General features: G+C 54.0%; 2 protein-coding genes across 6 annotated transcripts in view; one reads left to right on the forward strand and one right to left on the reverse strand.

Annotated features, from left to right (window-relative positions):
* Window positions 1-164: 164 nt before the first annotated feature.
* DECR2 (2,4-dienoyl-CoA reductase 2) overlaps window positions 165-15,834 on the reverse strand; it is a 19,729-nt gene continuing 4,059 nt past the window's right edge. Inside the window, exons 2-9 of one of the 5 annotated variants that reach the window (XM_055082514.1) lie at window positions 14,220-14,288; window positions 13,084-13,135; window positions 12,364-12,499; window positions 10,742-10,866; window positions 10,580-10,673; window positions 10,314-10,418; window positions 9,588-9,805; window positions 165-1,432 (exon numbers count right to left, since the gene is read on the reverse strand). In XM_055082514.1, the coding sequence (XP_054938489.1) occupies window positions 9,588-9,805; window positions 10,314-10,418; window positions 10,580-10,673; window positions 10,742-10,866; window positions 12,364-12,499; window positions 13,084-13,135; window positions 14,220-14,288 (799 nt within the window). In that variant the 3' untranslated portion in view covers window positions 165-1,432. Of the gene's footprint in view, window positions 1,433-3,249; window positions 4,471-5,332; window positions 5,936-7,504; window positions 8,544-9,587; window positions 9,806-10,313; window positions 10,419-10,579; window positions 10,674-10,741; window positions 10,867-12,363; window positions 12,500-13,083; window positions 13,136-14,219; window positions 14,289-15,834 lie in introns of those variants that run through there. The other 4 variants (XM_028484258.2, XM_055082515.1, XM_007130366.3 and 1 more) reach the window with 4 other exon arrangements.
* On the forward strand, window positions 10,882-12,331 carry LOC114484901 (small nuclear ribonucleoprotein Sm D2-like). Its single transcript, XM_055082516.1, has one exon. The coding sequence runs from the start codon at window positions 11,872-11,874 to the stop codon at window positions 12,175-12,177; it is 306 nt and encodes a 101-aa protein (XP_054938491.1). The 5' UTR covers window positions 10,882-11,871; the 3' UTR covers window positions 12,178-12,331.

Here is a 15,834-nt window from a genome sequence, read left to right on the forward strand (position 1 = left end):
GAGCGGCTGGGCCCGTGAGCCATGGCCACTGGGCCTGCGCGTCCGGGGCCTGTGCTCCGCAACGGGAGAGGCCACAACAGTGAGGGCCCCGCGTACCACAAAAAAAAAAAAAAAAAAAAAAAAAAATTATCCTTTTGTTTGATGGAAGACACATCATAGACTGGTGTCTTAGTCTGCTCATGCTGCTGTGACCAAATGCCATATACTGGTTCGTTAAAAAGCACATTTATTTTTCATAATTCTGCAGTCTGGGAAATGCAAGATCAAGATGCCAGTGTTAACCTAAAACAATTAAAAAGCCAGTTATTTTACCAGCAACATGGGTTTATTCAGAAGCCGCAAAGAGTTGTAATTGGAGACATGCAACTATGTCCAGCAAAGGAAAGGAAATGCTTTTATAGGGGAGAAGGAGGAGTTGAGAGGAGCTGTCATAAACAAAGAGCCCATTGGAGGAAACTGGGAGTTCTAGGTGCAGTGGCTTTTCATTGGCTGGACTGTTGCTGGTCAAAGAGAAATTGTTTCTTCCTCCTGCTGGGTCGTAAAGTAGTATCCCTTGCTGCTGGGACATGTTGGGATCTGTGCTGATGTTGAGTGGTATGTGCATGAAAGCTCCCCCTTCTGGCACCCTGGTTCCATTTTGGTGAGGTTTCCTTTTATTACTTTTCACACCAGCAAATTCCTTCCTGTTGAGAGCTCTCTTCCGGGCTTGTGGTGAGGGTCTTCTTCTAGGTGTGTCCTAGCATGGTGAAGAGAGCCATCTCTCCCTCTTCCTCTTTTTATAAGGCAGCAATTCTATCATGGGAGGTCATCTACATGAACTCATATAATGGTAATTATCTCCCAAAAGGCCCCATCTCCAAATACCATTGCTTTGGGAGCTAGGGCTTCAACACATGAATTTGGGGGGACACGATTCAGTCCATAGCAACTGGGAAGAGATATTTAAAACAGATGTAACTGACAATGGATTTATTTCCAGAATACACAACAATTCCTCAAAAAACAGTAAAAGAACAGCAACCTAGTGGAAAAATCAGCAGTGAATACAAATAAGCAGCTCCAGAGGAAGAAACTCAATTGGCCAATAAACATATAAAAAGATGCTTAACCACACTGATAATCAAGGGAATGAGTAACGATAGCATTTGACATCATCAATCAGTAGAAATTAAGTCTGATGTCAGCCAAGTGTGGGGATTCACAGAACTAATACAGCTGCAGCTCTGTGTCCCCTTAACCTGGCACTCCTGCTTCTCCACCTTCAGGTCCAAGAGGAGGCAGGAAAGGGGTGTTTGAGGCAGCCCTGGTTTCCATAGTCCCGTGAAGAGCTTGCTGGCTGGCTGGGGGGAAGTCTGTTGCAATGGAATACTGAGCAGTTTCAGCAAATGGATCACATCCTCACACAACCACATGGGCAGACTTCTAAAACAAGCTGTGTGAGAAAGCAAGTTACAGAACAGATACTATGTAATACCATTCTTGCAAAGTTTCAGAACACATCATCAATACATATATTGTTTTTGAACACCTTCATTTGTAGTAAAAATACCAAAACGAAAGTGGGAATTATATTGAGGGGGACAGAGGAGGAAAGTGGTAAAAGGTAGCTGTACCTGTAACATTTACTTTCTCCAAAAACAGGCAGTCTGGGAATAAACAGGACACAGTACCAACATCTGGTAAACCTGGTGGGTGAGTACACGTGAGTCTGGGCTTGTCCACATATTTTAAGGATTTCATAACTAAACACTTTTTAAATTCAGTAAGTAAATCCTGTACCCAAAGTCTCAAAGATATCCACCACTATTTATAGCTTTTCCTTTCACAAGTATGTCGTTAAGCTATTTGGAATTTTTTTTTTTTTTGGCTGTGTTGGGTCTTCATTGCTGGCACGGGCTTTCTCTAGTTGCGGCGAGCGGGGGCTACTCTTCGTTGCTGTGCGCGGGCTTCTTATTGCGGTGGCTTCTCTTGTTGCGGAACATGGGCTCTAGGTGCACGGGCTTCAGTAGTTGTGGCACATGGGCTCAGTAGTTGTGGCTCGCAGGCTCTAGAGCGCAGGCTCAGAAGTTGTGGCACACACGGGCATAGTCGCTCTGCGGCATGTGGAATCTTCCCAGACCAGGGCTAGAACCCATGTCCCCTGCCCTGGCAAGCAGATTCTTAACCACTGCACCACCAGGGCAGTCTCTGGACTTTTAAAAAATGTGGTGTAAAATAGGGACCCACTTTTGTTTCTCTCACTTAATGAGCCGGTTTCCCAGAACCATCTGTTCTTCCACCACCGATTTCTGAGACCATCCCTATCAGCCATTTGAAGATTGAAAGTAATTTGTGTCTAAGGTGGAGTGATGTTGGGAACCCAGACCAGAGAGTTGTGGAGTTCTCGGGTGTCTAAAGAAGCCCACCTCCCATGGGGACAGGACGATGCTTCTGTGACAGGTCCCTTCTCAGCGAGCACTATGGGCTGTGCCGGGCCGGACATGTGCACTTGGAGCAAGCCCTCCACCCAGAGCTCCAGGAGGAGCCAGCCCGCAGTCAAGGGGAAGCCTCTCAGCTGGCCAGTGGTGGACCTAGTGCCCCAGGGAGACCATGGATGTGCCCTGGAGATGGACAGCAGGAGGGGGCAGAGCTCTATTCTGGAGGAAGAAGAGACCTGCCACAGGCCCGTGTTGGGGCCAGAGCAAGGGAGGAGCAGGGCCACCAAACAGCCTGCCACTGGGTGCCCCAGGAAAGGGGTTCTGGACCTGGCTGAGGGCCCAGCACCTCTATCTCCTGTCCCACCTTCTCCTCCCACCCAGAAGAGGCTGGCCTCCCCCTCCCAGTCCTGAGCTGCCATCCTGGCTGGGTCACCTGGGGATGAGGGGGCAGGGAGAAATGCGGGGGTTTCCAAGGGGCGGGAGGAGGCGTTTTACAGGTGATGGGTATGTTCATCCTCTTGATTGTGGTGATGGTTTCACGGATGTAGAAATGTCAGAACTCACCTAACTGTCGATTTCACTCATGTGCAGTCTTCTGAATGTCAATTATACCTCAATCAAGCTACAAACTGCTGGCCAAATGTTCTCAATTTTCAAATTTTAAAAACTACATATACATTTTGTGTAGGGTTAAGTAAACTGAGAGCAGAGTCAATTTTAGGTCTAGATCACACGCACCCTCCCCGTGGCCTCCTGAAGCCAAGAGCACAGTCCACCCTCATGTTTACTGATATTTATTCAGTGGGGAAGGATTTTTTTCTCACCTTCAAGTTTAGTAAAGTACATTTCTTAGAGTAAAAATAGACCATGAGTTTGTAAGACACAATTTAATTCCTCCTGACTCAGCCGAGGTTTGGATGATTTTCTTATTTTAACATTTCACTCTGCAGTTGCTGGCACCTGGTCCCATCTTCCTGTGAGGACAGGCATCTCCAGTCCCCATGGCGCCCACATCCCACACCTCCCACGCCTCCCCTGCAGCCAGAATCACAGCCCACAGCCGGGGGATGGGTGCCAAGCACCAGGCAGGGAGAGGTTTGTACGCAGATTCAGAACTTCCTTTCTTAGCCTCGGGTCACATTTTCCAGAGGTGAAAATATAATTCACACCACTCTCCTCCCATGGGGTAAAAATTGTCCAAATTACACGTGATGGTGGAAGAGTTAAACGTTAATTCTGCATATTCCTAACATTCCTTATTCCTTCTTCAGCAGACAGCTGTCAGGTGCTGTCTCATTGAGATGCTCTGATGTAAGGATGTGATGAGGTGCCCCCCAAATACTCCAAAATGTGAAAATAAAGTTATCCTCTGGGAGTTGAGTTAAGGAACTCCATACAAATAACATGTGTCACCTAGGAAATAATGCAAGATAATCAGTAAATAAATGACTAAAGAGTTATAGAAACCTCTGTCTGCTGACAGGGTAATGCAGGTCTAATCCCAGAGACCTGAACCAGGATGCAGCGGTAAACATGAAATCCAGCAATCCCATCTGAGGGACTGTTCCCTTGAAGGGCCCGATTAACACAAGCAAGGAAAAGGGAAGTCCAAAGAAGGATCCGGTCCCCCACGGCCCCTAGGACAGAAGAGCCGAGTTGGGCAGAGCTCTGGCCCAAGACATGAGCAGGGAGCCTCTGCCATCTCCCACTGGCCCTTGGGTTTTGCCAGAGAGGGGACCTGAGACTCATGCGATCTCACACACACACACATGCACATTCTCAGCACGCTGGTCTACACATTGGTTTCTAGTGAGTGTGTTTGATGTGAGTCAGGACCCACATGGGATGCCTGCTCACACGCGTTTTCTAGAAGCAGTGGGAGTTGCCAGGTTCATATAATGCAGTCAACCCTTGGCCACGGTTTATTGAGCAAGAGCCAGACCCTGACCCGAAGGGAGCACCTTTCCCAAGAACTGGGATGTGTGTCTGACAGAAGGAATGCCGTCTCTCTTCAGGGGGCTGGGCTACAGCTTGCACACAGGGCGGCTGGGACCTGGGCAGAGAGAGCAGAAGGGCAGCGAGGGGAGGGGCAGGTTCACAGGGCAGGTCAAGTGGGAGAAGGAAGAACCCCCGAGACCTGGGCCCCAGCTTTGTCCCCAAGCTCCAGTGCATCCCACCCCTGGAGCCTGTGAACTTCCCAGGATCTCCCCGCACATCCCCTCCTCGTATCTGTTGCAGCATCCAGCAGAGACCAGCCTAAGTGCCCAGAGGGAAATGCCCCAAGGGGCCCACGCCCAGCCCCCTCCCTGGCCTGGGAAGCCCTGACCCCGGAGAGCCCCTCTGCCCTGCTCAAGAGGACACGGCTGCCCGGCTGCAGCATGATCGGGCCTCGGGGTAGAGCCAGGGGTGAGCAGGACCCCGCCTGGACAGCAGCGTGACCACTGCAAGGCAGGCTCGGTCTGACCCACAAGAGAAGGACAAAGCAATGTGAGGGTCAGAGGAGAGGGGAACATCTGCTGAGCCTCCAACTGGCAAGGTGCTCGGGGATTTACCATCTCTCCCTGCTTCACTCAGCGAGCGCACGTGCATGGCCGAGAGGAAGTTCTGGAGGGACAGTCGTGCTTGTACCAGCCCCCAGCCCCCAGCCAGGGCACCAGGCAAAGGGCTCAGTGTGCACCTGGTGGGTGGACCGCGTCCGGGCGAGGTCAGCCTCAGCCTCCCAAGTCTCCTCCTCCATCGGGGTGGCCCAGCCCTGGCAGGTCCCACAGTGCCTGGGGCTACCAGACACCCACATGTGGGGCATGCCAACCAAGGGACCAAGGGACCAAGAAACAAAGCAGCATGACCTCCAGCCCTTTCCGCGGTGACCCGCAGACAAAGCACAGGCAAGCCAGTGAGTGTTACCAAGTTACCATGGCAACTGGAGTCGGCAGAGAAACTACCCCAGGTTAACAGTTTAGTTAAGTGAATTTTAAAGTTCACTGCATCATGGCAACGCCTCGGGGACACCTTGTGTGGCTCACAACACACAGGGGTCATTCACATATTCTCAAAAAAATGTACAACGTGGAGCAGGGGCTGGAAGGCTGCACCCCGGTGGTGGGCAGCCCTATGCTGTAGCCATGATGTTTCCTGTTTATTTTTTTAATTAACTTTTAATTTGTTTTGTTTTTGTTTTGGCTGTGTTGGGTCTTTGTTTCTGCACACGGGCTTTCTCTAGTTGTGGAGAGCAGGGCTACTCTTCGTTGCGGTGCACGGGCTTCTCATTGTCGTGGCTTCTCGTTGCAGAACACAGGCTCTAGGCGTGCAGGCTTCAGTAGCTGTGGCACTCAGGCTCAGTGGTTGTAGCTCGCGGGCTCTAGAGCGCAGGCTCAGTAGTTACGGTGCATGGGCTTAGCTGTTCCGCAGCATGTCGGATCTTCCCAGGCCAGGACTCGAACCCCTGTCCCCTGCATTGGCAGGCGGATTAACCACTGTGCCACCAGAGAAGGCCGGCTGTGATGTTTTTATGTGTAGTTCTGAAAAGACATGAGGCATCCTCATGCCATGGAAGGGGGACTCTGAGTGGGCGGGGTCTGTAAATCAGCTTCCACAGCTGAGGTTCACACATAAAAGATGATCCTTCCTTTCAGAAAACCTGGCATTTTCTAAGGGAATTGTAGAGATTGTTAATGTGGAAGGGGACAACCTAGTTCTCTGCCAACTGCCACCAAGTCCGCGTGCCACTGCTGGGGCCGGTGTTAACCCCCTCACCACGTGCACCTGGCCCTCCTTGCCAGCCCGTCCCGGAGCCCACCTAGCAAGTGACACACGCCAGGTGTGCCCATGACCCACAAGCCTCCGGCAGGTGTCCTGGACCTGCAGCACAACAGCCGGGGCTGGTGGACTAAGCCAAACAGCGAGGCAGATTCCTGACAGCCAAACTGACCACCACATGCAGACGATGAGCATGGGCACGGACCTCATGGTGTGTGCAACTGTGATGTTTAACTTTGTGTCAACTTGACGGGGCTAATGTATGCCCAGATAGCTGGTAAATCAGTATCTCTGGGTATTTCTCAGAGATTAGCATTTGATTCAGTACATGGAAGACCTGCCCTCATCAGTGTGGGCTGAGGAAGGGCAAGTTCCCTCGCTCTGTGCTTGAGTGGGGACGTCCACCTTCCGGTGCCCTTGGCTGTCGGAGCCCCTGGTTCTTGGGCCTCCAGGCTCAGACTGAATCACACCATCTGCTTTGCCGGGGCTCCAGCTTGCAGTTGGCAGATCATGGGACTTCTCAGCCCCCACAGTCACATGAGCCAGTCCCTATAATAAATCTCCTCCTGCAGATCTATATATATCCTACTGGCTCTGTTTCCTGGAGAATCCTGACTAACAGTAATAAAAGGCTCACTCCTTTCATTCTCTTCTGTCCTCCTGTGGCTATGCTGCTGTTGAGTCCCAGGCCTTCGAATGTGGCTGGCGGGACACCCTCCCCAGGGCCTTCTCTGTCTCCTCCAGGGACGGCAGGCCTCAGCTCTCTGGCACGTGGGGTCTATGGTTGCAGCTCCCCAGGAACTGCCTTCACGGTTCTCTTTCCTCCTCCCGTGGCATCACGAGTGCCCATCTGCCTGCCTTGCTGGTAGACTTGATGCCACCACACCCTGGTCTCCGTTTAAATGGCAAGCGGAGCTCCTTATGCCCGGTGGCCTCCCTGCTATGCCTCTGCACCCATGAAGGCGGGAAGGAACTCAGGTGGGTGTGGGTATCTGGGGCAGAGGGCTCAAGCTCAGGACTCTAGTGGCAGCACCAGGAGCTTGCAGGGCAGGCAGCGCCCCCCGCCCCCCTCCAGGACCAGCTGTGGAGGACACCCCTCCCACCTGGGGAGCAGACAGCCTCCCCTCGCCTCAGGGTGGGCTCCCCCTGCCTCAGGACCAGGGCTTTACGCGCTAGGTAAACAGTGTTTTCTAAACTCTTCACAGGAAAAAGACAGGAAGTAGACACACCACTAAACGCCCAGATCACCAGTGATTCTGTTTAGGTGCCCTCCTCCTCCTTCTAAAAACATTTGTGAAGTCCAATGAATAGATGTTTTCACAGTAAAAAGATTATTTTTTAAGTAAATGCATTTTCTGGCAAAACTCTAGGACCCGTGCTTATGCAAATGGACGGTACAGATGGGGGCAGGGTGGGAGGCAGGGAGGAAGGGGGCACCCAAGCCACATGTCCAGCCAGAGGGCAGACCGACAGCTTTGAGCACTTTGAAGTTTGTAACAAACAGCACAGAAAACAAGCCCAGGATCCAAGTGGCCCCCTTAGGTCCTGGCCTGGGTGTCTGTCAAAGAGTGGTCATTGGGGAAGAATTGAGGGTCCAGAGATCCCCCACCCCCTGGGCCTGAGGGAGGGTGCTGGTGACACGGGGACAGGCCACCTGGAGGACCTAGAAAGTGAGCCCCTAAATGACCAAGGACTAAGTCCTCTGGGGATGTCCCAGCAAAGGACAGACTCCAGGGCAGGTGGGGAGCAACCCTGCCCATGTCACTGGAGGCCAGCAGAGGTCCCTTCTGCAGCCCACAACCCCGGTGACAGGACCCAGGACACAGGTCTTGTGGAGAGGCTCAAACATGCTTCTCCAGCCTTCCTAGTTTGGCATCTCTTTGCCAAGCAAAGGTCTCAAAGCGGGAGAGCAAGGAAGAGAAGACAGCCCGAAATGCCCCCTTCTCTCCACCCAGGCCATGGGAGCCACCTCAGGACACCCACTGGATGCAGGCAGGAGAGGAAAGGAGGCCAGCCTGGGCAGGGGCTAGGATGGCGGGACAGCCCTGACCCTGGGTTGTGCAAGGCGGACACCCCTGCATCCTGGCCTCCTCAACACTCTCGAAGCGCTGGAACCCAGGCCTCCCCGATGTGTGTGAGCATGTCAGCAGGCCAGCCACACTGCCTAGTCACTGCCCCCCATGCATGGGAGACGGGGCCACGGGGAGGGAATGTGGATGCAGCACGGTTCCTAGAGGAAAGGCCAGTCTCTGCTTCAGACACTCTGCTGGGATTGTCAGGTTTGGCGCTTAGGCTGGGCAGGCGGGAGGCAAGTCACAGGGATCCGAGAGCAGGTGTGGACCAGCTCCTCTGCAGCACACTGTCCCCTGCCTGTCAGAAATGCCAGCAGACACAAGGTCACTGGGGAGCATTGAGGGGGCACCAGCGCCCACCTCCTGCACAGCCCTGGGGGTGTGAGTGGCCAGGCTGGGGCGGGCAGCAGGCCACCAGGCTGTGTGCGTCTCCTGGAGGTGGATACAGTGGCCCCCTCTGCCCCCTCCCAGCCCTCCACCATCAGTACTCCTCACCCCAGCGACCGGGGGGCCTGCCCAGCACCCACACCCTCCCGCCGCCTGGTCGCCTGCATGCCCTGGGCACTGAGAACGTGTCTGCTGGCCACCCAACCACAGATAGCCAATCAGCAGCTCCTGTCCTATGAACAAGCCCACCTCTGAAACTGGGGGTGTCCACAGAAGCCCATGCCAACTGCAGCTTCACGGTGTGAATGAACACTGTGAGCTCCTGGGTGTCCCTCCACCACTCCCGCCCCCAGAACGGGACAGGAGCCAGCCAAAGTCCTAGAACGTTCCTGCCACCACCCTGCGATGGGGACCCAGGAGGCTTAGGGGCCAGGTCCCAACCAGGGGGGTTGCATCTCCTCAGCCAGCCTCAAAGGAAGCTGCTGCTCAGAGGACTAGGATGAGCAGGTCTCAAGGGCTGGCCACACCCCTGGGATTTGTGGGGGAGGAGGGGAAGCAGAGAGCAGTGGCACTTCCCCCACCTCCATGGGCCCAGCAAGCCCTCAGGCCCCCAGAGAGGGTCACCCAGGGGAGCTCCCAAAGAGAGACAGGGTTCCCATCCTCTTCAGGCAAGCCATACTGGTTCTGGTTTTCAGGGAGGCCCTGAGGTCTGCAGTGCAGCTCCGTGGGGCTGGCCCCTCCCAGCACCACCCATCTGCCCTGGAAGACTCGAGCCTTGCCCTATGTGTGGAGCAGGGGAACCCAAAAGTGCCCGAGAATACATCTAGAAATACACGTAAGAGACTGAGGAGAAAGGAATCAGGCCCAGCACAGTGACCATCAGTCCACCAGGTGGGTATTTTGGGAAGGGGGCCGAGGACACAGGTGACCCCTGAAGGTGGGAGCGGCACATCACCTAGAGCTTAGCAGAGAAGGATGAGAAGTCCGCCAGCGACTGGATGTCGTTAGGGAATGTCAGCCAGGCCCCACCATCAACCACCAGCAGGGCCCCCGTCACGTAGGATGCCAAAGGGCTGGCCAGGAAGAGGGCGCTGTGGGCGATCTCCGTCTTGTTCCCCAGCCTCTGCAGGGGGCTTGCCAGGACCTTTGCCCTCATGCTGGCCTGTGGCCCACCTGGGAAGCAGTGGGAGGCTCAGCCCCTCTGGGCCCCAGGACCCCAGGGCCCTCCACCCTCCCCTGCCCAGCTTTCCCTGAACCACACCCGGGAATGTTGGGGGCATCGTTAGCATCATCCTGGGGGAGCAGGAACAGGCCAGGTACAGTAACACCACCACAGAACCAGCACAGGGCCTTTCTCCGCTCACCCTGCCAAGGCTCTGGAGGCTTCAATGGGGCCCCACTTTGTGTCCGGCTCACACATAAAGGCCAGCAGCCTTTGGCCTCTAGCTCTAGGGGGCAGCTGCCCAAGTCCAGCTGACCCTTAGTCCATTGCAGGGCTGTGCGAACTGTCCCCAGCCTGGAGACGGACCCTTTGCCCACCCTGGGAACCCATGAGGATTTGGCACTGATCCCAGGCTTGTCCCAGCCAGGTAGGAGGGGAGCCCTCGGAGGCACGGTGGGGGAGGAGGGCTGTGCTCACGGGAGCACCCGCTGGGGGGCCTGGGCTCCCCGGGAGCCTTACCCAGCCGCCGGAAGCCCTCTGTGCCGCTGATGGGGCCAGGGGCAAGGCTGTTGACGCGGATGTTCTGGGGGCCCCACTCCACAGCCAGGTGCCGTGTCATCGCATCTGCACGGGAGGCCGGCAGGCATGAGGGAGAAGCAGGGCTGCTCTGCCTTTAGGGAGGCCCGGGTGGGGGTGGGGGCTCAGCGTCACTCGGGACACTGCTGGCCTCCGGGGACAGGGATGGGGAGGAACCCACGTGGGCAGACCAGAGGGGGTGCCCGTACCCACGGCCGCCTTGGCAGAGCCTGCATGAACTTGGAGCACCTGCCCGCGGGTACCCAGGGTTGCAGTGATGTTCACGATCACCCCTCCATGGTCCTGCAACACACGAGAGGGGCAGTGAGCAGTGGCCAGAAGCGGGGAGGCCCTGGCCGCGGGACACTCACATGGAAGAACTTCTCGTAGAGTACGCGAGACACGTTGAAGGTGCCCAAGGTGTCAATGTCCATCACGGTCTTGAAGGCGTTGGAGGACAAGGCACTGGCAGGGCACAGGAAGTTCCCGGCTGCACCTGCCAGTGGAAGGAGATAGCGGATGGTGCTGGAGCCCCGGGCAGTTGAAGCATCTGGACCCTCAGGGTGGCCCAGGTTGGCCAGGAAAGGAAACCTGAGCATTTGGACAAGTTCCTGAATGATGGGCAGGATGGGTTTTATGGGCTGGATTGTGTCCCTAAAAAAAATTCGCTGAAGTCCCAACCCCTGGTGCCTATGAACGTGACCTTATTTGAAACGATGGTCTTTGCAGATGTCATCAAGGTATGATTAGATCATACTGAATTAGGGTGGCCTAAGCCCAAGGACTGGTGTCCTTAAAAAGAAGAGGACACAGACGTGCACAGGGGATGGCAGTGTGAAGGAGGCAGAGGCTGGAGGGGTGCAGCCCAGAGCCAAGGCCCGCCAGGCAGCAACCCCAGGAGCTGAGGGCAGGGCCTGGGACAGAAGCTCCCCCCGAGCCTTGTTTTCCGACTTCTGGCCTCCAGACTGTGAGAGAATATATTTCTGTTGTTTTAAGCTGCCCAGCTTATGACTTTGTTAGTGGCAGGAAAATAATACGCAGGATGTTTTTAAAGGAAATTTCAGCAAAAATGAACCTGAATGTAAAATAAGGACTATAGTTAACCATATGTATCAATATCGGTTCCCCGGTTGTAACAAATACAAGGTGTTCACAGTATGTGGAGTTCTCTGTACTAGCTGCTCAATTAGTCTGCGAATCTAAAACTATACTAAAACAATAACGTGTAGTCCTTTTTCTTTAAGGGGGAATTTCAGGACACAAGAGTGGCCCTACTCTGTGATTCAGCCTAGTTCACGGGGCATCCTCTTGAGCCACGGCTGCACTGACCCGGGAGGAGCTGAGTTGGGCCGAGACAGTGGCCTGGAGCCAGGACAGTTCTGGGGCCTCCAAACAGGGAGATCTGGTATTGCTGACCTGTCAGAAGCCCCCTGGCCAGAAGGCCGAAGCAACGTGGAGGAGACGTTAGTGACTTGAGAGCACGGCCACCACCACTGCCACCATGTGCCTCCTCAACAAGCCCAAGGGTGAGATGACCCCGGAGGAGCTGCAGAAGCGGGAGGAGGAGGAGTTTAACATGGGTCCACTCCCCATGCTCACACAGTCGGTCAAGAACGACACCCAAGCGCTCATCAACTGCTGCAACAAGAAGCTCCTGGGCCGAGTGAAGGCCTTCGATAGGCACCACAACACGGTGCTGGAGAAAGTGAAGGAGGTGTGGACCGAGGTCCCCAAGAATGGCAGGAGCAAGAAGTCCAAGCCAGTCAACAAGGACCGCTACATCTCCAAGATGGTCCTGTGTGGGTAATCGGTCATTGCGGTCCTGCGGAACCTGCTCACGCATCGCCAGCAAGAAGGGGCCTCCTCCCCGCCATCAGAACTTGCCCCACGTTTTTCAAAGACCTGCCTTTTGCACTGGGAATAATAAAGTACTGTGTTTTTTCTAAAAAAAAAAAAAAAGGAAGCCCCCTGGCCTCGCTCAACAGTGACTCACAGTTAATGAGAATGTCGATCTTCCCGAACTCCTTCAGAGCCTGCTCCACAGCTGCCATGATGGCCAGGGGAGCTCGGACGTCCAGAGATAAAGGGAGGCACCTCTGGCCAGTGGCAGCAGCCAGCTTTCTGGCAGCCTAGAAGCCGGACAGGAAGAGAGAGGTGGGCAGCAGGCCGGTGGCCTCAGCCTGGAGGAACAGCCCTTCAGAATCTGATGAGGATGGTGAGCCAGGTTCTGCCAGGAAGCCGGGCTCTGCTGCTGAAACCCACTCTGCAGAGACACAGCTGGCAAGTGGCCACTCCCCAGGGCCATGACCCCTGGTGGACGCTGCTAAGACAGCCCGCACCCTCTCGCCTCTCATCACCCTCCAGGCCCCTGGTCACTAGTCACAGGTCAACGGCAGCTCCAGCTGACATCCAGTCCCTGCCCCAAGACCAGCCATGGCAGTGGAGAGACTCTCCATCCTCATGACCCTGGTGAGCCCAGAGATCTGTCTTGGGGCCACAGTACCACCCAATATAAGGGTTCCCGCATAGGACCCAATAAGTAGATTCTTTAAAAAGACAAGGATGTCCCTGCAGGCCACTTCCATTGAAGATCTGTATTTGGAAGAGGGGCAGGTTTTGGTGTAATCATCCTCTGGACCTCAGGACCCTCCAGGCCCAGGCTCCCAGCCCCCAAAGCTGCCCATGGACGTGTGGGCACAGGAAGACCCCTTACCATCGACACTCTGGGAAGACTTCTGCTGGCGATGACTGTGTGGCAGCCGTGCCTGCAAAGCCAGAGGGCAGGCGTGAGGGCAGCAAGGTGCAAGGGACACGCCCAGCCGGGCTCCTGCCTGGCACTCGAAGCAAAGGTCCCCCTCCCTGAAGGGTCTCTCAGGCTTAAACACCAGCCTAGGGCTGAAGGCACAGCTAGCAGAGGACACAGGGGCCGCCATAGGGCTGAGTGACTGTGGCAGGACCTCAGGCAGGCACCACTGGTTTCTGGGCTGGGTCTCTCTGGCACGAGGTATGCCAGCCATGCAGGGATGTGGGGCTTGCCCCAAACACCATGTGAGCAGCTGTCTCAGACACAGGGCCCAGACTCTGCATGAGTCCTGCTGGGTCCACCTGAGTCTCCCCAGGAGGCTGGAGTGAAGGACAGAGAGCCCATTCCAGGGCCAGGGCACCTCCCCTGCCTTACCTCCTGACAAACCCAGCCTCAAACTCAGTAACAGTACCAGCTACCACCTGCTAAGCCAGTCCCACTGAATCCTCACAACACCACAGCACAGCTGGCCACGCTCTGCTCAGAGAAGGAACAAAGCTTCCAGCTTGGAAAACAAATTCACCTGGAATGGATGAGTCCCAAAATCTCGTCCAGTGGGACATCTCTGAAAAGCAGGGTCCTGGAGGAAACCAGCTTCATGTCCCCTAACCCCAGCCTAACTCTAGGCCTCTCCTAGGTGGGGGTGACAAACTGTTGACCTGGGCCTGAGACCACAGACCTTGTGTCCCAGGAGACACTGTGCTCTGCATGGTGCCAGGGTCCAACTCGGCCCACCCTGACCCTGGCTCGGCAAGGCCCTGGGGGACCCTGCAGTAGAATTACCTCAACCTTTGGATCCTCCCGCTTTGTACAAATGGGGGTGCCGAGGCCAGAGCCAAACAGTCTAGACTAATCTCTAGGAGAGGCTGTAGTCTTGCCTCTCCCAGGACAGCACTTGACCCCTTTCAGTTGCTCTCTGATGGCCCTGGGCCTAGAGGGGTTCCCACCACCCACCGGCATTTTGCCCAAGATCCCAGGGTCCAGTGGGGTCCATTCAAGGGGGTGGGGAGCAAGATGGGGCACAGAGCACACAGAGCAGTGCTTACCGCATGAAAATCTCAGCAATCCGGAACCCGATTCCAGAGCCACCACCTGTGATGAAGGCTACCTTGTCGCTGAGAGAAGAAAACAGAGGCTCTTTAAAGAGGCCCCTGTTAAATGGGGGCAGGGGAGGAGGTGCTCTTGGAGGGCATTGACCCTCTGCACTGGGCACTTCTGTCAAATTTGAGAAACGCTGCTTTTTAAAGCCTGCATTCCTCAGCTTTTTGAATCTTTGGGAAGAATATCTCTATGCATAAAAGTCTCTATGCAGAAAGTTATCAATTAAGTGAGAAATGTTTTCAAAACATACAAGCCTTCCTCCAGCCACCCTCTAAGCGGATAGGGTAGAGGGTTCCTGGAGAAAGAGAAACGGCCATGGCTTTCTTGACATAAGAGAAGCATTTTTGGCCTAAGCCATTCTATGATCTAAGCCTGGTCACAGTCTTGTCCTCGAACAAGTCTCAAAAGAATATAGAAACTGGGACTTCCCTGGTGGTCCAGTGGTTAAGACTCCGTGCTCCTGATGCAGGGGCCCCAGGTTGGATCCCTGGTCAGGGAACTAGATCCCGCATGCCACAACTGAAGATCCCGCATGCCATCCCACATGTCACAACTAAGACCCGGTGCAGCCAAATAAATAATTTTTAAAAAAAATAAAAATGGGTAGGGGTCACATATATATGTTGTCTACAAGAGACCCACTTCAGACTTAGGGACACATACAGACTGAAAGTGAGAGGATGGAAAAAGATATTCCATGCAAATGGAAATAAAAAGAAAGCTGGAGTAGCAATACTCATATCAGATAAAATAGACTTTAAAATAAAGAATGTTACGAGAGACAAGGAAGGACACTACATAATGATCAAGGGATCAATCCAGGAAGAAAAAATAACAATTATAAATAGATATACACCCAACATAGGAGCACCTCAATACATAAGCCAACTGCTAACAGCTATAAAAGAGGAAATCGACAGTAACACAATAATAGCGGGGGACTTTGGGCTTCCCTGGTGGCTCAGTGGTTAAGAATCCGCCTGCCAATGCAGGGGACACAGGTTCGAGCCGTGGCCCAGAAGATCCCACATACTGTGGAGCAACTAAGCCCGTGCACCACAACTACTGAGCCTGTGCTTTAGAGCCCATGAGCCACAACTACTGAGCCCACGCACCACAACTACTGAAGCCTGTGCACCTAGAGCCTGTGCTCTGCAACAAGAGAAGCCACCGCAATAAGAAGACTGCACACTGCAACGAAGAGTACCCCAGCTCGCTGCAACTAGAGAAAGCCCACATGCAGCAACGAAGACCCAACACAGTCAAAAATAAATAAATAAAATAAATGTTTTTAAAATAATAATAATAGTGGGGGACTTTAACACCTCACTTACACCAATGGACAGATCATCCAGACAGAAAATTAATAACAAAACACAAGCTTTAAATGACACAATAGACCAGGTAGATTTAATTGATATTTATAGGACATTCCATCCAAAAACAGCAGGTTACACTTTCTTCTCAAGTGCACACGGAACATTCTCCAGGATAGATCACATCTGGGGTCACAAATCAAGCCTCGGTAAATTTAAGAAAATTGAAATCATATCAAGCATC

This window comes from Physeter macrocephalus, unplaced genomic scaffold (genome assembly GCF_002837175.3).
Source record: "Physeter macrocephalus isolate SW-GA unplaced genomic scaffold, ASM283717v5 random_152, whole genome shotgun sequence".
NCBI classification, from domain to species: domain Eukaryota; kingdom Metazoa; phylum Chordata; class Mammalia; order Artiodactyla; family Physeteridae; genus Physeter; species Physeter macrocephalus.

What these genes read in the sequence shown, in the direction of transcription:
- LOC114484901 (XM_055082516.1), top strand. Translation starts at nt 11,872, where the DNA reads ATGTGCCTCCTCAACAAGCCCAAGGGTGAGATGACCCCGGAGGAGCTG.